Raw genomic sequence first — 21931 nt, 5'->3', positions numbered from 1 at the left:
CACAGCGCGTCATTGATTGGCACGTGATTGACAAGCGTGAACCGCTCTAATACTTCATCTTTTCACAGAATGAACAACGTCAATCTTGGAAATAGTGAATGACTGTCGTTCAACGCAGTATATACGTATACGTAAGTTGCATACGTACGTATACGTACATTCATACGTAAATTGCATTGGAGAAAATTAGGATTGTCTACAAAAATAGCGTATTATGTAGACCTCGTTGGAACGTCGGATTTGATTTGTTTATTTGTTTGTGTACATATGTATATCTAATATATAATTTCGAAAGAGACTTTGAGACTTAGAAGAAGTTTGTATCTTTGGTTTGGAACTTCGGAAACAAAATAAAATTTCCCTGACGACAATTCAATTGGTTGAATATTATATTTTTTTCGATTCGAATAAATTTAATAAAAATACAAATGAATATTTAGTATTAGATTCGCCATGTTTAAGCTGTTTTTATTACAAAGGGAAGTCGGGTAAAACAACTAGTCTAATATATAATTTCGAAAGAGACTTTCTATGTAACTACATATGTATGTATGTAACTATTGTTGGTTCGTAAATTCGTGACGAACAAATGAATATTCAAATAAATTCAAATAAAATAAAACTAATCAAATAAATTTAATAAAATGTTTACTATTGGATTGGTCGTGTTTAAGCGGTTTATATTACAAATACCGAGCGAAACCGGGTTAAAGACTAGTACATTATATAATCGTATTCGTTGATTTGATATCGTTCGCATTGTACATAGACAACCACAAAAATCAACAGCGAAACGGGTGACTTTTGTTGCTCTTGTAACCTATCTCACTTTATGTTTCGTAACCTTGTTTGCAATCGTTTGGATGCTGCCGTGAAACGAGGGTTGTGCAAAAAATATTAGGACGGGTAGAACTAAATAATGTATTTTTATTAAACTTATTTGAATCGAAAAAAATATATATCGAATCGTCCTCATAGAAACTTTGATTTGTTTTCGAAGTTACCAACCAATATTACATACATACATACTTACAAAGTCTCTTTCGAAATTATATATTAGATTATAATTAGCTAGTTATCCTATCCTATCTAAACTTTCCTCTCCAAATGGTTGACTGATTTGAGAAAAAACTACATGACAAATAGTACCTACACATATACATATACATGTACATATGATGAAGTAACTGGGTTTGAAGTCTTTAAGAAGAATCCATAATACCAATATTTATTTGATATTGAGATTCATATTATGTGATAAACCTTAATTTTGATTGAAATTTTTTTGTACGAATTAAGTTTAATAATTTATTTAAGAAAATATCGTTGTTTTACTAACGTAATGTATTATTTTTCTTTTCAGGTAAGTGCATTTGAAGTACATGTTCACTGGAAAGAACGTTTAGAACTATATGTACAATTGACGATTTGATCATCTTTCGGTATATTTATGTAAGTTTTACATAACAATTCAAATTACATCTGTTTTGAACTTATTGTTTTCATTAATTGGAACTTTGAACTCTTGACGACGCTGTGTATTTGACGTCGAAGGAATTTACGTACGGGCCATGGAATTTACTAATATATTGTAGAAACACGTACTCGTATTTCTCGTTTCAGTCTGTATTAACTTTATATGCCATAAACTAGAACTTATTCAAACGTTCGTTTATTTTTCATCTCTAAAATACAATTGATTTTTATCATTAGAAAATTTATAATTCTTGCATACGCCTGACTCGAATGGAAACTTTTCCAATTTCCTGTATTGTTATCTCCAGTCGTTCGCACGATTGCTTGCAAACCGAAAAGTTTCCACCTTCAGGTAGACTTGCGAATTCTTTGTTTCTTTATATATCATTTTTATTTTTATGTGCTTCAAAGGTGTTTCCAGTCGTTCAAAGTGATGGAAATGATAAACGATCGAAGTTTCCTCTCGTGTAACTTTAGATTGATTCTTCTTAACGTTTCAGGCAGCTGCTGTGTTTCAGTGCTCGGTGGCATACATTAGCGCGTACGCCCTTAAACTGAATTTCATTTGAAACTTCCACTTTGTTTGGGATTACGCAGTGTTTCTCTTGTAATTGTTGGACTAGTTTTATCTCTTGCCTCGCGCCGTGATCTGAAACCCACCCTCATTAATCTGTCTAGCTTGTTTTACAGGGGGATTCGTTTTGATAGACGGCAATACTTAACCCAAAATTATTCATACAATTATAAATGTACACGTAGGTTGGTTTGAATAATGCAGCAATCAGTTTAATATGTATATGTCTGACATCAGTTTTGCTACGCAACACTTAGAACTGATGAAATATATTGGAAAAACTATTGCATGAAAATCGCAGTGGTCCTTGAAATTAGATAAAAAAATCTTGGTTGTGTAAAAAATCAACACTTAGTAGATTCAGTAAGATTAATTATAAAAACTGAACAACAAAATCGTAATGGATGATTGATGGAGCCAAAAATAAATTGAGTCATGATTGAAAATGCAAATTATTATTTTTTTAAATATATATATCCCTCTTGTGGTTTCGATTTACGTCATTCAGTAAATGATCATTTTGAGTTACAATTTGACTTTCGCCAATCGATTGAATATATGTGCTCAAATATTGTCGTAACCCTAATCTCACGGCAGGACGCAAGCCTCGGTCGAGAGTCTCTGGAGCAGATGAGAAAGAGCCTTCGCGAGGATAAATATATTAACGCAGGCTGTAATTTATTGCGCCGCCATGGCCTGACAACCATTCGTTATTTATTAGGCTCTCGCCCTTCCTCCCCCTTCATTTTCTGGCCCATGTCAAATTCCTGAAGGTTTGCGGAGGACGAGTGGGGTGGGCGAGTGAGGCTGAAAATTCTGAGATTGGTTCTGACACCGGTCGCCTCACCTTGACCACGCGCTCTCTCAAACTGACAATGAAGGATAAAGACAATTTCGAAGATTTTCCATTTGCGACTTAAATTTTCCAACGCTTGACTTTTTCAAACAAGCGTTGGAAAATTTATGTATATGTATATGTTTTTGTTGAATTTATTTGACCAAAATGGTAAATATCCAGATTTTGAAATTTTATTTTGTGTATTTGAAATATTCTTTTGTTTCAAACAGAATTATAAATTTGATTAGACGCAATTATCACCATTCTTTATCTTAAATAAATAATTTGAATTTATTAATTTTTCATAATATATTTTCATCGTATTATGTCATCGCATTTCAAACAAAGTTAAGAAAACATAATATTGGTAATAATATTTGTTATATGATTTTTTCAGTTTAATATTGTTAATTTCAAATATAATTTCCTATTCATCTAATATAATACAATGTTTACATTTGATTCAACGAAAATTTTTACAATTCTTTATAGCGCCATCTATTCGTGGTCAGTACTAAATTTTGTATGATTATTTTTTATATATCAGGCTACTGTTTTATCGACTTGGTGTGATTACTGGGTTCATTTTTTATTAACATGACTTATAATTTAATTAAAAAGGAGGTATGTAAAAAGGAAGTATTTTTAATCTAAATTGAACAATGAATAAAAAATAATAAATAAAAATATTTTCTAAATGAAAAATTTCATTAGTAAGCTTTTGTTTAGTGAAACTTTTATACTGTCGTATTTTTTATCTCTTTTTTTTTTTATCAAATAAGTAAGCTCTAAAGTCTCAGTAGCTGTTTATGAACCGATATATTACATTATAATAAGAATTTTTATCATATTATTATCTTGATTTATATGTATCCAGGCTTCTTTCTAGACTTTTATAAGGTTTTTGGTTCACATTTCGTCCTTGCTCATAAAAGAGGGACCCGTTGTGCAAGAATGACGTTCAATGAGGCATTGGACCTTTCGTGCTACTACAGTTCCTGCCTAGAAGTGAAAAGCAATTAATTTCCGTCAGAATTTAAACCGTTTACGAATGTCGTTTTCGCTATTGTCGGTCTACTTTTCTGCGACCGAAGGGTTCCCAATCTACGACGAGAAAGATGCGAGTTTTCATGCTTTTCTCGGAAAAAATGCCCGACATAATTTATGTTGTGGCGATGACTACAATGAAAAAGAAATCCGTGTAAAATTCGATATTTTGCGAATCCCTTTTTTCTCAATGGCTTGCTTGCGTGTCGAATACAGTGAAATATTTGATGATTTTTTTATATCACTTTTGTCCGACATTAAATCGAATATTCAAACGATTTTCAACATCTTTTATTTAATTTAAGAAAATGCAGTCGACTGATTAGCTTATTATGTACAGTATTCAATAAATTTGAAGTAAACGTGAATATTTATCATTAAAGATTTTCAGTATAAATGCAATGTTGAATCACATTTGAATTGTGAGAATGGAGAAATACCAAAGCATTAAAATACTTGATAATAAGCGGTATTTACATATGTACATACTTATCTGTATGGCAGAACATTTCCTCACTTAGATAGATATATGGATCTTAAATTGAAAGTGGAGTATATACAATAATTTTCAATCAAGACGTCAATGGGTTTTACATATATTTTTTGTTAATATAAAATCTTTTCAATATCTACATCATAATATAGATTGAAAAAAATTGACGCTGTTATATGTATATAATTTTGTATCCTATATATACAACTACTAGGGGATGTATGTATATATATATATATGTATATATGTATGTAGATACATGTAAAATACTGAACCGTTCCGTACAAAAGCAATTATTTTTTTTTATATGAATTAATTTCAGTTTAATGACCGTCTGTGGAAAACAACCCCGCTAGATCTTGAGATTATTTCGCAATGCTTCGGAGCACGAGTGCGATTTATAATTAGGTGAATTCCGACCCAAAAATCCAAAATAAAGGCTGTTTGCGAAAAACGACGACAGATGTAGTACGATAACCGTCGTTATTTCGCAGTTACAAATCGAAGTATGGGGTCGGCAGGGTCATTAGCGAATACCGTACGCAATTCGAGGGTTTAACCCGCCGTTACGGCCAGATCATAAAATCACCTGTTGCCGGTTTAACCCACCACGATTTCACGGCAAAACTGTCGTTTCTTTCGGTGTATTTATCGATACATGTCGTAAACATCAGATAAACCCTGACACGAACAAGACTAGAGGGAGGCTCACCAAGCGAAACGTTTCACCGTTATCTATTTCTATTCCTTTGATATCTCAAAGTGTTCCTAGACGTTTTTCATGGCCGTCTTTCCAATATTATTAATATGTTGTGTAGTTAATACTTCTAGTTTCATAATCGATACTTATCGTAATTTATTATGCTCACAGACTAATGAGCTGTATTGCAATATTCAATTACATGTCTCTGCAGTTTTTTATTTATTGGTAATGTCAATACTAAATTTGTGTAGTAAATTTACATTCATAGCATCGTATTGTGTTTCTTTTATGGTTAACTGTCTGTTTGAATTAATTTATCGAGATATCTAACTTTCTTCATGAAATTAAATGTTGTTACCGTTATATTAAGATCCAACTAAGATATTGCTATCTTGATTTTGTTGAGGTATCCGATTCCATCATTTTCGTTTATCATATTGTATCTGACGCCACATATTCTCAAGATTTAACTAATGTAGTTTTTTTACATTATGTTTCTGTTGGTGTATTTATAGACTATCTACATATGTCCACCAAATACAATATGACGAATTAGTTTATAAATACATTTGTACTTACCTACTGGAGGAAGTATTTTAATACTATTGATGCATTGTGGGGTTCAAAAAGACATGTTTTTTTTTCAAAAATACTAGGGAAAGGTATGATCAGTTCAATATTATGTTTAATAATGAAATTTATTTGTAGTTCATACGTGTCATGGTGCACGGGAGTTCATAAACGTTTCAGATTTCTCGATATAATGGATTAAGTAGCAGCTCTGATGAAATCTCTTGCTTTTTGTTAAAAGAATCCGAAAAACTGATATTTTTATTTTTGTAACCAAATTCATACATAGATGGTACTTGTAAAACTTTTAAACGTTAAATATTGTACGTCTCGGAAGAGAAATCGACGCGACGCGCCCATGAGTCATTGGCTTACAAAGGGCAGATTAAACAAATAAATAAATATATAAACAAGAAGATATATTTTAAATACAGAAAGAAGCTGTATACTCGGCACAGTGGGGAGAGATAGGAGGCCGAGTACGTGGATAAGAGTAGTGGATAGTGGAGAGAGTGAAGAGATTGAAATGGCAATGGGCAGTGACGTAGCTATAAGAATGGATAAAAGAAGTGCTAGAAGTACCCGAGAGAATGTAAAAAGGTGAAAGGAAGATCGCAAGAAAGATGGATAGGCGAAATTAGAAAAATGTGTGGGGTGAATGAGAATTGCGCAATACAGAGACGAGTGGAAGTGTGTTGGAGAGGCCTCCATTCAGCAGTGGATGGCGAATGGCTGTAAATGATGATGACGATCATAAAATATTCTACAGCCAATATGCGTTAATTTTGTAAATATTTTCATGTCCAGTAAATGGGATTTACAGATTTGAAAATTAGGGCATTATCTGAAAAAAAAACAGATACAAAATTGTTGTACCTTTTTAAAAGTAGTTACCGATATTTTTGGCATCAATTCTTTCGTCGGTTACGGTGATTATCTCTCATTATCAGTCTTTCTAAATTTAGGACGCTTTGAAATACGACGCGCATACGCTAATTATTGAATGTGGAAATTTTCTGTTTAAGCAGCAATTTGAACGTTTCCCAATCGCATCGGAGAAAAGTAACAGTTTTCCTTTTAATCTTCCACGGGAAACTCAGCATTCGTTTATTCATCGTCCGGCGCGGTTATCAAAACGATCAATCTTGTCGGCCTTTGCGTGCGTTTGTCTGTCTCTCGCACAGTACCAAATCTACAACAAAACTACGTAAATAATCGCTCACTTTTCCCATCGAGTTGAGAGAACATCACCCCCGACTCTTCTCGTTCCCATCTTCTGTCGCTTTTGTGAAATTACCTTTTTTTTTCATCTTTTTATATTCTTATTATCAAGGAAATACGGCGCGCTATAAAGGAAAATATTAATTTTACGCGGCTACCGAAGTTCGCATTAAAAACGTCTTCCATTTCCCCCGCAAAAATATCGCCGAAGCGATAAATACCCCGCCGCCTTGTAAATTAGAGAAAATGAAAAATAAAACGGCGGCACAAATGCGTCAAATTTAATTATAATTTTGTAAAATACATGCTCCAATGGGGAAGAAAATGACTATTCGTGTAGTTATCTACTTTTTATTTTTCATTTTCGTAATTATATATTTCGAACGTTAATATTATTTGTTTAATCATAGATCATCACAAATAGAGATCGATTCATCTATTGGATTTTTCATTATTTATATCAAACTGCTTTACATAACGTTGTGTTATTAACACCCTAACACGACGCTTGAAAAGGCTATAAGGAAGTCAACGATTTCATTTACCTAGTGTTTTGAACTGAAGATAGGAGGTCGCCAATCAGAATACCGCAGAAGAATAGGAACGGCGATAACTAGTCTGACAAAGATGTGGAAAAACCGTTTTACGGTAAATTAAATGAAAATCCGTCTTGTGCGATATCTGGTGTCCCCCATTGCATTGTATGGAGTTGAGCCAAAAAAGAGAGAAAGGAACATTCTAGCACATGCACTGGAAGAAGTATGAACCTCTCCATCCTCAAAAGAGCTGGCAGTTTCAGAGAGACTCCACAAAATGTAGGAAAAGGTTTCTTTCCTACTTTGGCCGTATTGTTAGGAAGAATGTGGAGAATTTCCAGAAGCTGGTAGTCATCGGAACACCAGATGAAAGGCGAACGAGACGACGCACATACTGGTATTTTGCCTCAAAAGCTGGTCAAAATTCAAATTTTCACAAATTGATTTTATGTTGGGTCCCAAAGCAGGTAGATACATATGACGTTACACTGTGGAGTCTTTATTTGGGTTAAGCTCACTAGCCAAATGTAGTCGCAGTCGAATCCTGTTTTGTTTGCAGCATTTTGTTGTTAAACTTAGTATAGACGTTGAAGAATAAAATACATACATTTATGTCATTCCTTTTAAATAATACATAAATGTCATTCCTTTTAAAATTTATTTCACACGTTTCGACCTGTCAACAAACCCTACTATTTTCACTTAGGTTTCCTTTACTTACAATTTGATGTTTTTAAACGTACTGTACTTATTTTAGCCGAATCAAATTTATGTGATATGAAACATTAGGATCATTACTTTAATTTTAGTTAAACAAAGTTTGCACGAATTTGCACTTTAAAAAAATAATCAATAATAATTAAGCGTATTTTGAAACTTCAATTTTCTACTTATTTTCATTCTTTATTTATATTCCAGTATCTGAGGATTCTGTCATGTCTATGAACCGGAAGCATCTACATGATATAATAAGAGAAAGCACCGCAAGGATTTTTATTCAAAAATTCAAAGATTTAGAAGAAAAAAATAGTAATTGTTACAAAGTGCTCTCTTGCAAAACTTGATGAATTTTGAAAAATTGTCAACAATTTTAAGATTGTTTAAAATCGTCAATTAATCGCATGTAATAAATAGTAAAGAAAGCCTTTTTTGGCCAGGTTTTCAGGCCAAATACCACTATGTGCGACGGTCTAACATAAGATGGTCAAACTGAAGGAACGTTGAAGACGAAAACGACATACATACATATTTATGTAGAAACATGAAGACGTTGAGACATAGCTATTGATATTCCCGAAGTATCAGCTTTTTAATGTTGCTAGTATTTTTAATAATCCCAAATATTTTGGATGATTTTCCAATTTATTATATTGATTTATTATCAGTCTGGTCCTGAAAAAGGCTCCCACTCATTATCAATAGTCGATAGGTGGATTTAATATCAAACACTAGTTTGTAAGAAAAGGTAGATAGTGTAGCATTATTTTATAAATAAATCTAAAGATGTATGTTCTATAAATGATTCATAGTTCTATCCTTCGGATTTTTTGTACTAAAATAAAATATGTAGTTTGAATTATTTAAGAAAAACTGGATCCTATTTTTCTTACGGATAAACGGAAACGTGGTCTTAAATTTTACAACAATATAGGTTTATGTATAATAAAGAGCATTTATTTTTATACAAAATATTCAGCCGACTTATGTATGTAAATACTTATATATGACAGAATTATTCTTACATTACGTAACCGTTAGCCTATTATTAAAACCTTTACATGGCTTCACAAAATAGGTGCTTTGTTTGAAAAGAGATTTTTTTTTTATTTAAATCCCTGCATTGCGTTTTTAAATTAACCTTCTCTCGTATAGGTTATCGTTATAGCATTCACGTATTCGCAACGTGGGTTATTCCAAATTTCCATTTCAAATTTCTATCGGAAAAGCGACAATTTATGCGAGGAAACGTAGCGAATTAATTATCCTATTCTGTAAAACGAGAGAACTTATTAATCCAACCCTTTATTGTTTTCCATCTGATTTAGCATCTATGTATTCTTCAATACTAGCGCTATCTACGCGATTCAATATACCCTCCTACTCATAGCCTATGAGTCATAGGTACAATCTATTTTACTTATACACATTTATGTGCTTACTAACTGAATGGGAAATATTCGACTATGGCATGTGGGAATGAAAACTTCAGTATTTACGAAATTGGGGTTTGGAATCATTCAATGAAGCGCAAATATAATGTCTTTGAGCCCCGGAGCGAAACGTCCGATTGACTTTGATTCGGTCCTGTATTTGATGTTTTGTACGGGTTTTTGGCAGAATTTGGTTTAAGCTCCGAATTCAATTAAACTTTCCAAACAACGCGCGCTCGACATGCTAAAATTGCGCTGAAACTGAATTATTATTATCGTACATAGCCCGTACAAGTTTTGAAAATGTTTCATTTGGTATTTGCTACACGGTTTCGTAGATAAAATATGATTATATGCGGAAGTAAGTATGTATAATAGATACGATTCCTGTTTTCGATTCGCTTGCGTTATCTACGTCCAGGTGTCAAAATAACACATCGTCCTTATTTCTTATACGTCACTAGAAAGGTTCCAAGTTGGGCGATGTCATTGATGGCTTATCTTCTGTGGGTGTTTGCTTTGAGAGGACAATGCTGATTTTCAATCCCTCCGCAAGTTTCATCTACGAAAATACACTTCTGCGAATCACAATCGTGTAAAAAGCTTTTTCGTGTTTGCCGAACTGAGGCGAAGTTCATACCTACATATACATATTTTAATTTGAAGCATTGTCTGCATTGGCTGATCAAAGTCACCTTTTGCGATGAATTTTCTTTGAAATACGTCTGTAACGGAGATCATCTCCTTTGTGTATTGCGTAGTGTATTAGGAATCAATTTTCTTCGAGATTGAATCCATGAATACATTGTAATAACAATGTCGTATTAATAACACAGTACGAATAGAATTATTGTTAGCAAATTTTATGAATGGATAATATTCTATCTTCAAGATTTTCTGTATGGCTTCTTCACTATTTCACCGACAATTTCAAATGTGATAGGTCGAAGGTTATTCTTCAAACGTTGGTCAATATTAGTGTTTTTCATTGCCTTCTGGATTTATTATGTGGAAAAATAAAAGAGAAGATGGTTAGGGAAGATATTTGGCATATTCAGTATTTCACACAAATATCGATAGAGCTATAATAAATTGCCTTTGATGAACGACTTTTTAGTCACAGCAATATAAAAGTTTCGTCATATTCTAATTTAAGGCGTAGACACACGTACGAACGGCATGCCTATGTAGAATACAGCGGTGAATGTCCGTATCTCTTGTCATTGTTAATTAATTAATTCGTACGAGCTTATTATTTCCTACATTTCTTCAAATGTGGGAATCCTTGTCAAAATATATCACCGAAAACACTCCAGGGGTGAATCATAGCCTGGATTACCATAGCATAGATCAGGCGTGCTAGCGTTTTTTACATGTGCAAAATTATCCGCGGAAAAAAATACGTACCGCGTACTACTCTGTGTCGGCGCCTTTAACCTTTTTACTGTTCCTCTGGTGATTGTATGCTATTTTTTTTCTAATTCAAATATAGTGCAATTTGAAAATGTTTTTTTTTCTGTTTTACGATGGAAGCAGGTGTGTCTATTAATGCTGTACTATTAATAATATAAGTACACATTCATGTGTAAGTAAATGCGAATAAAATTACGATATCGTTGCCAATTTGCATTGCTAATCATCATTTGAAGATTGAATCGAATAAAAAGGCTCATCTCGGTGCTGCTTTGTTTATTAATCGCGCTGACTTGTTCAGCGTCCGATTGAATTTTCTTTTTCTTTTATAGTTTTTTTTTTTACGATCCGTGCGAATATTTTTATTTTCATTATTCGAGATCCATTTTATTCGAGGCGAGATTTTTTCACGTTTTCAAACAAATGGAACGGCAATTTGGACAACGAGCCTCTCTTTGTCAACCCCTTGGAAAAGAGAAACAAAACACGCAAAATTTCCAATTTTGGTCGAGCCTTGCGATATTTATATGTAAATAAGTTGAAAATTGCTGCTTTTTTTAAAACAATATTTCAGCTTTTAAAATTTTTATATTTTTAGATTAATTTCGATGTGATGTCATTGTAATGTAAAGTGCCTAGTTACGACTAACTATGTTTGTACTCAATTTTGATTGTAATCAAAATAATTATACAGTTTCAATATTTTCCACAGCGCATGACATAATCGATCATTTTTTTTCCTAAAAGGATTTATTTTAGTTTGCAAAAAATGCAGCGTCTGCATTTCGTTAACTCGTCATTTTTTGCACCAACAGACGGATACAAATGACATACATACATACTTATATATCTATAATGATTTGAGTGGAGACGTGGGTTGCTTCCTTCGAAGAAAAAGCAAAAATTTCTCATTTTTTATACTGTTTAATATGAAAACACTTTTTTATTCAAAGGAATTCTACACAAGTCTCTCCTTAATTTTCCGTTTGTCTAATATAACCTTTCAGTGATTTATCTAATTCAGCAGTTAAATAAAACAAACAGTATTCAAAATTAATCGTTGGAATTGTAATTAAGATAATGTAAAATAAGGCACAGTGGAATGAACAGATGTGATTTATAGAAAATTGGTTGCATATGTAATATTTATTGTTAAACAAATCTCGACAGAAATGTACATATTATGGATAGACTTTATAATGTACTGAATGATAAAATAGAACAAAGAAATTTATTTATTCAATTGATTGTCACTAACATGATCTCATCCCAAAAATGTGTTCACAAAGAATGCAAGAGACCGAGTCATAAATATTGTATTCGTAAAATGAATAACAATAAAAACGAATAAGATCTTCCAAGGACGTTAATTTCAACGAATAATTATACCTATGTTTAATTCGGTGCTATGAATACTTCTTTATTGTGTCAAAAATGATTAATTCTTTTATTAGAAACGAGCCAAGCATGCGCATCTGTGCGGCTTTACTTTTCAAGCGTTAAATAATTTGCACAACGCGGTGTAATGCACACGTCCTTGGTTAATATACGGTGAAAATCATTTAAAAATAAATTAATTCTAATGTGTGCGAAAGTTGAGTGTAGCTAATGTATATTCAAATGATGTACAATCTGTTATTTTCCAAACTCAATAAAACCCAGATAATATACAAACATTTTGCGCGTGCCTTTATAGTCTGGCACACACAGAAAGAAAGAAGCAAATTTTCCAATATTTGAGATGTCAACTATAACATTTGAGAGTGAAATTTGAAAATTACATACATATGCATGTTGGAACGTGTTTCATAATATTTATGAAGTTATCGATACGAGTTTGAGAAAATTGTTCAATGACAGAAAAATATATTTATTAATTACTTTTACTTTTTACTCACCTCTTATTAAGTTCACTTGGTTTTCGTGCTAGTGGTCATTTTTTTAAATTATTTTTATAAATCAATTACCTATAAACGTGGTAAATATGATAGTAATATGTAAAGTCATCAATCAAAATATAGCAATCACAAGACGACCATGCATAGTTGTGAATTTCGAGATGTTTCAGACCGGCCGCGAAATGGCTTATTAATTTGTTTCGTAATTTAGAGGCATCATTTTTACGTAACGGAAATTTCTCCATCTTACTTTACTTTCCTGTAGATTGTCGTAGCTAGAGACGCCACGACTGATAAATCTCTTAGCTTGGTTTCTGTGAATATTTCCAGAACAAAAAATTTTTAATAATATTTTAAAACTGCTATTAGTATAACTCAACTGATATGAAATGACTTCTGTTAGCAAACAGGTTGTTAGTTTCTGATAAACCACTACGACAAATTAATTGCTAGAGACTTATCAGCAGACAAATCTCCTCTCAAGACTGCCTTTAAGGAGATCTCAGATGAGGCAATTTATTGAATGCTGACCAACGCTGACAAAGTCCATGGGCCTGAAAAACGCCAATAGGTGTTGTAATTTGTGCATGTACATAGTAAACAAGAATCCTACCCGCTAAGCCTTTCCAGATAGCATTGAAATAAAATGCATTGAACATGGATCGTGTAATCCGTGCCATTAATTTGTCAACGTTTATAAAGACTGTTTTACACCGGAATTTCTGAATTTATAACCATAGCAGAATTTCCCAATGGAAATCCCTAACTGCCGAGTATTTTAGATTGTGGCTTGGCATTTAGATTTTGATCATTACATTTTAACAACAATGAAGAAGATGGAATTAGTTTTGGAAAAATACGTTCATTAACACTTTGAGACCCTCTCTTTTTTGCATTAAACCTAGCCCCCAAATTTTCAAGAAATTTGCAATTTTTTTTCTGATCACGAAGTAGGCGTATGGTTAGCTTAAAAATCACGCCAAACGGCGTGAACGGGACGAAGCAGGCATATGGTCCGTACGCCAAAAGGCGTGAACGGTTCATAACGGCTGGATTCAAAATCACGCCAAAAGGCGTGAACGGGTCATAAAGTTTTAATAGCATTGATGTATAATACACTAGATGGGCCCTGACGTGTGATTTTGGTCGGAGATCTTGTCTTCACTAACTGAGGGGTGCGGGGGGTTTAACTAGCGGGGAAGTTGGGAAAAAAAAGGTTTTTTTCCCTACGACGCAGCGGTACCTACCTACCTACTGAGAGAAACTGTGCATGCGCCATGTATTTTGCATGCGCCAAAAGGGAGACCAGTATAAAGCGAGAGGGCGGATCTATGTGTATTATATATCTATGGTTAATAGACATCTTTTCTTTATTTTATACTAGTGTTTTTACCCGGTTTCGCTCGGTATTTGTAATATAAACATGGCCAATCTAATGGTAAACATTTTATTTAAATTTATTTGAATATTCATTTGTGTTTTTTATTTAATTAACCGTCACGGAATCTATGACAGCAGCCAGCAGCAGCGTGGCTCGGTCGTTAAGCTTCTGCTTAACACTGAGAGGCGCCGAGTTCGATCCCTTGAGCTGACCTCGATTGAAAAGAATTTTTCTGAGTATATCTGTAATGCTGCTGGTCAGACCAGGATTTGTGACTCCTGGTTGATCATTTCCTATCAGAGTTTGCCAATTTTCTCTGATTTCATTGTTGAAACGATTCCCGATTAAAAATTGGCTAAAAATCCTTCCTACCCACTATGTCACCACTATTAGAGTATGATTAATGTAAATATTACAATAAAAATGTATGTACAATTCATAGATGTCTCGTTAATTGTCGAGTTTAAGTCAGTGTCTCGTAATTTAGCGACTTATATAATAAAAAAATGCTGTATTGTTTGTAATTTGGCCAGGAAGGCGCATTGGGGTTTACCTGTAATGCCTTCCTGGTATGAAATAAAATAAAAATAATAAAAAAAAAATGACCCAAACAAACATACATATGTACATACAAAGTCTCTTTCGATATTGTGCATTAGATTGTTGCAAGATATATTAGAAAGTTTAAACACACCTTTACAAAACTCTAAATCCTCGGTGGTAGTTATCTGGGGTTTGTTTGGATTAGCTCCCATTTTTTTTTTACACCTGCTTTATATTGGATTTCTAAATAATTCTATTTGGCAATATTGCCGAAATTTTCAGCGTGACGGGCTTTCAACAGAAAAGACGTCAGCACTCAAAGGGTTAACACACATTTTCCACTCCGAGCCGGCAAACCGCTCAGCAACTGTCGACACAAAACTTGACCGGCAGCGAATGTGTTAGAAGGCGATGCACCTAACGATGCACAGGCCCCCACCGCTTGCGCGAGATAACCCAGCAACGCGTACCCAGTCGCACATTCGCGTACAGACGCGCGAGACCAGCGGTTCTGTATGCCGTTCGCGATGACACTTCCCACGCGATAGTAACGACCTCACCCATCTCCTTCTATATCCACGTGCTCTTTTTCACCGTGTACCATTTTGTGTGTGTGTGTATACCCAAGTGTGTGAGACAGTGCTGCCCCACCCCCCCAGTTGCACCCCCCCCCCCCCCGAACGCCGTCATTGCAACAATCGACTCTTGTTGTCACACAACCAACGACCCGACATCAACATCATCATGGGTCAAGTGTTTGGATCCTCGAACCACAACCACCAGCATCATCGCTATAGGAAAGAGTTCGGTGAGTGATACAAGCGCGATTGTGCGAGCAAGTGTGTGTATATAACCTACTTTATCCGTTTATAAATATGGGAATTTTGAAACAAACCAGTTCATAGTTCAATACTATACGTATTTAGTTAGTGTGCATGTGTTCTGCTTACCCACATTCTAATGTCTATTATGCAAGCTTCCTATGTAATACTATGTATACCCGTTTCACAATATAAATGCATACCGTGATAGTAAGAATATCGACCATTTCTACGCAACTCCATTCGTCCATTCAATTTACTCTCAGCGTGTGAATCAAGGATGAGATGCTTTCTTCCAATGTTTATATGACTAAGCCTGCTGAAGTATTCTTGTCTTGGAAGGATCAACTTAAGCTGAAATTAATTTATTTAGCGTCGCCTATATACGTCTCAAGCTAATGAATCACCTTTGTTTAGATTAATTTTGAATCGTTTAGATGAGGTTATTCGCCAGTAGTTCATATGCCTCTCAGGAGGTACGTGAAAAGGTTTCATTGAATGAGCTCATTTATACTTGATAAAATAAGTAATTTAGGTATTTTAATATCATATATATATATATACATAAATCGTCGGTAAATGTCAATTAAAAAAAATATATGTCAACTTACATACATATGAATGACGTACGTGAATTTTTCCACATTCGTTTTGGCATTATCGCGTATTATCAAAGCGGTTTTAATCGCATTTCTGATACTTTCATTTTATCACAAGACTTATGTACATACATACATGTTGATAAATATAAAAAGGCAATTTTTGAACGAGTCCAAAAAGGAAATCGTATCGAGTTTGAACATCGATTTTAAGGGAAAATCCTTCATGTTTCATATGGTTCGGAGATTATTCGCACAGCGATCTCGCACACGTCACTAATCCCGATCACAGAAAATCTGACTCCTGAAAATTCCATCCATCGAGAATTGCCCACGCGAACTATCATATTAACGATATATAGAGTGCCAGATATTCGGTACTCGTGATTTTCGTCGTGTGAGCGATCGCAATGTGCGAAATAATCTGTTTACCGTTTCAAATTTAGTGAAGGCTTATTTCAGTTTTAGAAGTTTACATGTGGGTATATTCGTAAGCGGCTTAAAATGCAACCCATATATTTATTTCCTAGTAATCGTAAAAGCGTAAGATCGTAAAAATGTGAATATATTGTATTATATGAAGGACTGAAAACCAGACTGGTACAAGTGACATTTTTAAAACAATCTGGTTTAAGTGCTAAAATAATAGCATATATGAAATGCTATTATTTTAGCACTTAAACATATTTTTTTTAAAAATGTCACTTGTACCATTCTGGTTTTTAGCCCGTCATATAGGCAACAGTGTATTGTTATTTATCAGTATCATGATTTGTTTGTTGTTACATTGTACCAAAAATATTGATACTGTGACTGTCAAAAATCACTCGCATTGTTCCTTTTTTTGTAGGTAAAAATCCATTTATGGGTAAATACAAAAATAATAATATTGTTTTCCTTACATACATCAAGTAAGTCGATACGGAGACAAAGGTTATCTTGCGGAATTATATCAGCAAAATGAGTCATATAATTCAGATATATAATATGTATGTACGTACATATTAAATAATTAGGATTAAATTTTTTTTACGTATATTTTTAATATCAATGTAAATTTAGCTGATGCGTCACGTAATTTATATGTTGCTACATAAAGGCTGTCCAACTGGTTGTTCTTATCTTGAGCAAGTGGCATAGCTGGTTTCGCTCTTAAGAGCATAGACAAAAGACTTTCGGATCAAAATATTTTTTTTAATTAAATATTCAGTCCGTGCATAGATTATTAATAAATAAAAGTATTTATAGGCTACCTACTAAATTATGGTAACGTCACTTCATATCTTCAATTTACTTAGCATACACAAACCGATCCCGTTTATTTATACTTCTCGCTAACATCATTTTTACTATTGAACTTTAAAATGTTGATAGGAAATATCTGTGTTTATGTTAAGATTCGACTTATTTGTATTAAACATTCCTTTATTTTTTCTTTATCCGATTTTGAATAAACACGAAATATTGTCGCTTGCTTGCCGATGAATATTCAACTGGCTGTGGACAACTCGTGTTGGATTTAGTGATGTTTCAAGGACAAGGTTCACCTGTCAGTCTGACGTATGGCACAATAAGCTGTCTGTATTGTGCTCTCATCGTGTCTATCACAATAGAAGTGTACTGTCAATGTGTTACCATGCTGCTAAATCCGTAGCTTAATAAATATCGATGCGAAAATGTGATGTATAGGAGTTTTATTTCTATATTATAATAACACGTTTACATAATTCTCACGGTTTTATCAGCGTGCAGTTTGAGAAGTGAGTCATCGTTACGATTGCGTTATGAAAATTCACCTGAAATATATGTACGTGCTGTGATTCACAGCTGTGCCCCATCCTCCTACCGGTCTTTATTTGGAATATATTTTTTCGATTTTGAAAGTAGTTTGATTAATGTGCTGCATGGTTCTGATAGAAAATTTACGACAACCAGTCTTTCCGGTGTTTGTATGTATGCAATGTTTAAAGTTGAATGTGAGCCATATAATCCAAAAATATGCCCAGAAACCGATTCACGGTACAGTTCAAAACATGTATATATATATATATATATATATATGTACATAAATATATTTAATGTTTACGTGTAGATTCGCGCAAGCGATGAATGCCTATTCGACTAATCGAACTTGTGAACAAGTTAGTGGCTTTGTGTGATGTGTAATTTTGGGTATTGAATTCGGGTGACGTAAAAAGTTTTGGGTATCGTCACCCACGTGCAATCAACAGAGGAGTATTGTAATTTGAATAGTTAACATTGATTCGTATAAGATGTGAACTATTGTCTACTGCGATAAAGATGTTTCTAAATGTCACCGTTGAAAATCGCTTATGAGAAATAAACTTTGAAAGTGCAAATGGCAAAAATATACAATATTCTGAAAAAAGCAGGAGTGTGGAGTGGCTTCAAAATTACCAACTCCAACTCGGACTTTTTAATTTAGACTCCGACGTTAACGATTTTAGTAACATCGATTTTTCTTGACAACGTATAAATTTGCTGGTAAAAATAAAAGCGATTTTCCAAATACATATAAAAGAATTAAAATAAAGTAAAAATCACATGTAACCGAATTCATTGAATTGTTGGTAATGAAATGGGTATAAATAAAAAGTAAGTATATTCATAGTTTATGTATGTGTATGAATTTCATACACAAACAAATCAATTTAATAAAAAAATGAGAGTTAAACTGAGATTAAAAATGTAAAAAGCATGAAATAATCGGTTCTGGCTACAACACATCAAAATACGTATAATTCAACGATATTATTTATAATGTACTTAATTTTAATTAAAGATTTTATAAAGAAATTAGTATATTTCAATTGATCAGTGGCTTTACTTCAATAAAATTAGATACTCTAGTTGACATATACTATATACTATTAATAACGAAAATAATAAAGAGTCCTAGTCGGTTGATTTTTACTACATCTCCGAATCCACAGCCCTGAAAAAAAGCCTAATACGAATTCATATGTACGTTACTGAAAATTTCCCGTCAATCAATCAAATTTTTTAATTAAAATATATATATTTATATTTATACAATACATACATACATACATATGTTTCTCATAAATATGATAATAACCGTGTGTCACTTGAGCTATTAGAATAATTGAATATGTTCCTTTATGATGCTTTTTGCATTTTTTTTTTGTTTCAAATCGTTCTTTTAGGATTTAGTTAATCACGAGCCCTTTTTATTTTGTGATAAAAGCGACTTCTCTCACGCGATACCATAAGATAAATTTAAAGGGATTTCGGCGACTCCGTTTTGTATGTTTTATTGCTTTGTGACACGAATCTCATATAGGACAAGTCGATTTTTACATCAAGCACTTACGTACATACGATGTTTTCGTACTTTCGCCATTTCATTATTTATTATTTATTTATGTAATCGTCGGATGTTATGCAAAATTAAATTTTTTATTCGTATATATTATATTTACGACCGCTGCGGATAAAACTGGGAATTTGTAAACCAAACAAGGCTAAAATCCCCCGGAAGTTTAAATTACATGCAAATCCAAAAAAAGCCGACGCCCTGCAAATTTTCATATGAAAATTTAATACTTGCGCGGAATTGCCTTCGATCAATTATGTTTTAATAACGTAACGATTGTTTTGAAAAGCTTATATTTTTAATTGCGTATTTATATCCTGTGAATGAGATCAGTTTACTATACAACGTTGAATTGGCAATGTGCAAGTGTAATAAATCAATCTGGATATATCTGGCCACCGCTTTGCTATCTAAACCGACTGATCTATTTCTCGACCAGTAAATAGATTGGATTCGGCAGACAGTTTGTCTCTCAACCACTTACAATTGCGATTGTAGAGTATACTTTACAATCATCGCATGCTGTATCTATCATTTCGCCAATATTTTATCGAGACGGTTATCATCGACATTCGAGCACTATCACCACTTTTATATGTGATGTATAGGTAATAACGTTGTACATGATTAAATTGACACTCGTAATCTTATAAATATTGAAAATATACGATTGGCATACACGTGGACATTTATTTTTAGATACATAGGTTTAGCAACTTGTCTGTTTTCGTGGTTTCACATAAACCGGCAACTTGTTTATAAAAAAACAAAAGAATACGTATAATCTGTCGGTTAATCTTAGTTGTGTATGTCGTTGTCTTTTACAGATCAAAATGTTTGTACATATGTAAGTACAAAATTTAGTTGTTTCGTTTTGTTATTATGCTCTTAAAATTTCAAATAAAATAATAAGTTGTTCAACAAAATATTCTAAGAAGCTAATTCGTCTCTAATTAATTAATTAATTCATTCTATCAGAATAATCCTTTATTCAGTAATTTTGTATTTAAGTGTTATTAGCACTAATGATTTTGAATCTTTAAGTTTTAGTTAGTATGTATGTATATATTGTATATCTGATTGTATATGTATGTATTACTGTATTTTTGATTTCTGATTGTTTATGTATTCTGTATTTCGTTAACGTACACCCGTCGCATTGGAGCAAATCTGTAATGGCGAGTGTATATTGATTTGTAACAATAAAATAAAATAAGTAAAAATATGTATAGATGATTTGTATTCGCCACCTTCAATTGTTTAATCTTGCACGTATTATACATACATATATGAATGTAAAGCGCAAGCGTGGAACACACGTTATAGTAATATTTAAATAACTTTATTCAACACTTGATATTCAGTTCGGGGTTCCAAACTTTTCACCCATCTCTTCCTGGAGAGCCACCGTTTGAATATCAACCCGTAGAATTTCAGTCCATACTACATATTATGTAAGCCCTTCTGGGTTTTTGTTTGAAAATTCAGCGCCAGATTAACAAGTGCTTGTGCAAATTTATTTTGTTCTTTTGTTTAATAAATATACTATACGAGAGATTAATGGTAAATATTATCAACACTCATCGATATTGATTTGTACAATCCGTCGTATCAAGGTTTTTCCGCGTTTTCTTTCAAGCGTGCATATTTCTACCGTCTAAATTTTTCCGAAATAACTGGTGAAATATATTGCAGATTTACGGTCAAACGTTAAGTTTTCCCAAATTGCGTCACGTAACAGTGGCCACACCAGATGCGGATAATGCTTCCGAGCCAGGCGTGCTCAACTTGAATTTAAATATTGTTTTTGCAGTATTTATATTTGATATATTATGTACATATGTTCTATGCCAGTTTCATCCTGCGATATCCGCATCTCGTTATAAACAATCGATTCTGTTCGCTCTAATGATCCAAAGTTATTTTACAATGTACAATATTATTTTAATTGGCAATATTTATCTGTGTTTACTGTGAAGGTACTTATTAAATTCATTAAATATTATGTTATAAATCTTTTACGGATATCAATAGTAAAATAAGAGAGGTCGTATTCAACAAACTCTTTTCCTTTTCTACCGTAAGATTGAATAAATTTGTATAAATCATTCGATTTAATTGCACGGTGACATGTAAGCGTTTAGGTAGCGCTGGTCAGTCTGGGCAATTTGTCGTTTCGCTCCAATAACCTCAAACTCGCGAGCTTTTTGTAATTATAATCTCAAGGCATGTTTATTACCTTTTTTGCTATTTTTTATATTAATGTTGCTAAAATGCTAAATTATTTCAATTTGAAACGGTCATAATTTT

The 21931-nt window shown here is 33.1% G+C and overlaps 1 protein-coding gene across 2 annotated transcripts in view; it reads left to right on the top strand.

The window, feature by feature from the left end:
• LOC143915791 (E3 ubiquitin-protein ligase znrf2-like) overlaps positions 1–21931 on the top strand; it is a 98331-nt gene that overhangs the window by 25901 nt on the left and 50499 nt on the right. Inside the window, exon 1 of one of the 2 annotated variants that reach the window (XM_077436603.1) lies at positions 15468–15651. The exons of the other annotated variant lie outside the window; for it this stretch is intronic. Within the exon in view, the coding sequence (XP_077292729.1) occupies positions 15588–15651 (64 nt within the window). The 5' untranslated portion in view covers positions 15468–15587. Of the gene's footprint in view, positions 1–15467; positions 15652–21931 lie in introns of those variants that run through there. 2 annotated transcript variants of the gene reach the window in all.

This window comes from Arctopsyche grandis, chromosome 8 (genome assembly GCF_051622035.1).
Source record: "Arctopsyche grandis isolate Sample6627 chromosome 8, ASM5162203v2, whole genome shotgun sequence".
NCBI classification, from domain to species: Eukaryota; Metazoa; Arthropoda; class Insecta; order Trichoptera; family Hydropsychidae; genus Arctopsyche; species Arctopsyche grandis.
Note: the sequence above shows the minus strand (reverse complement) of the source record. Positions and strands in the feature narration are given on the sequence as shown.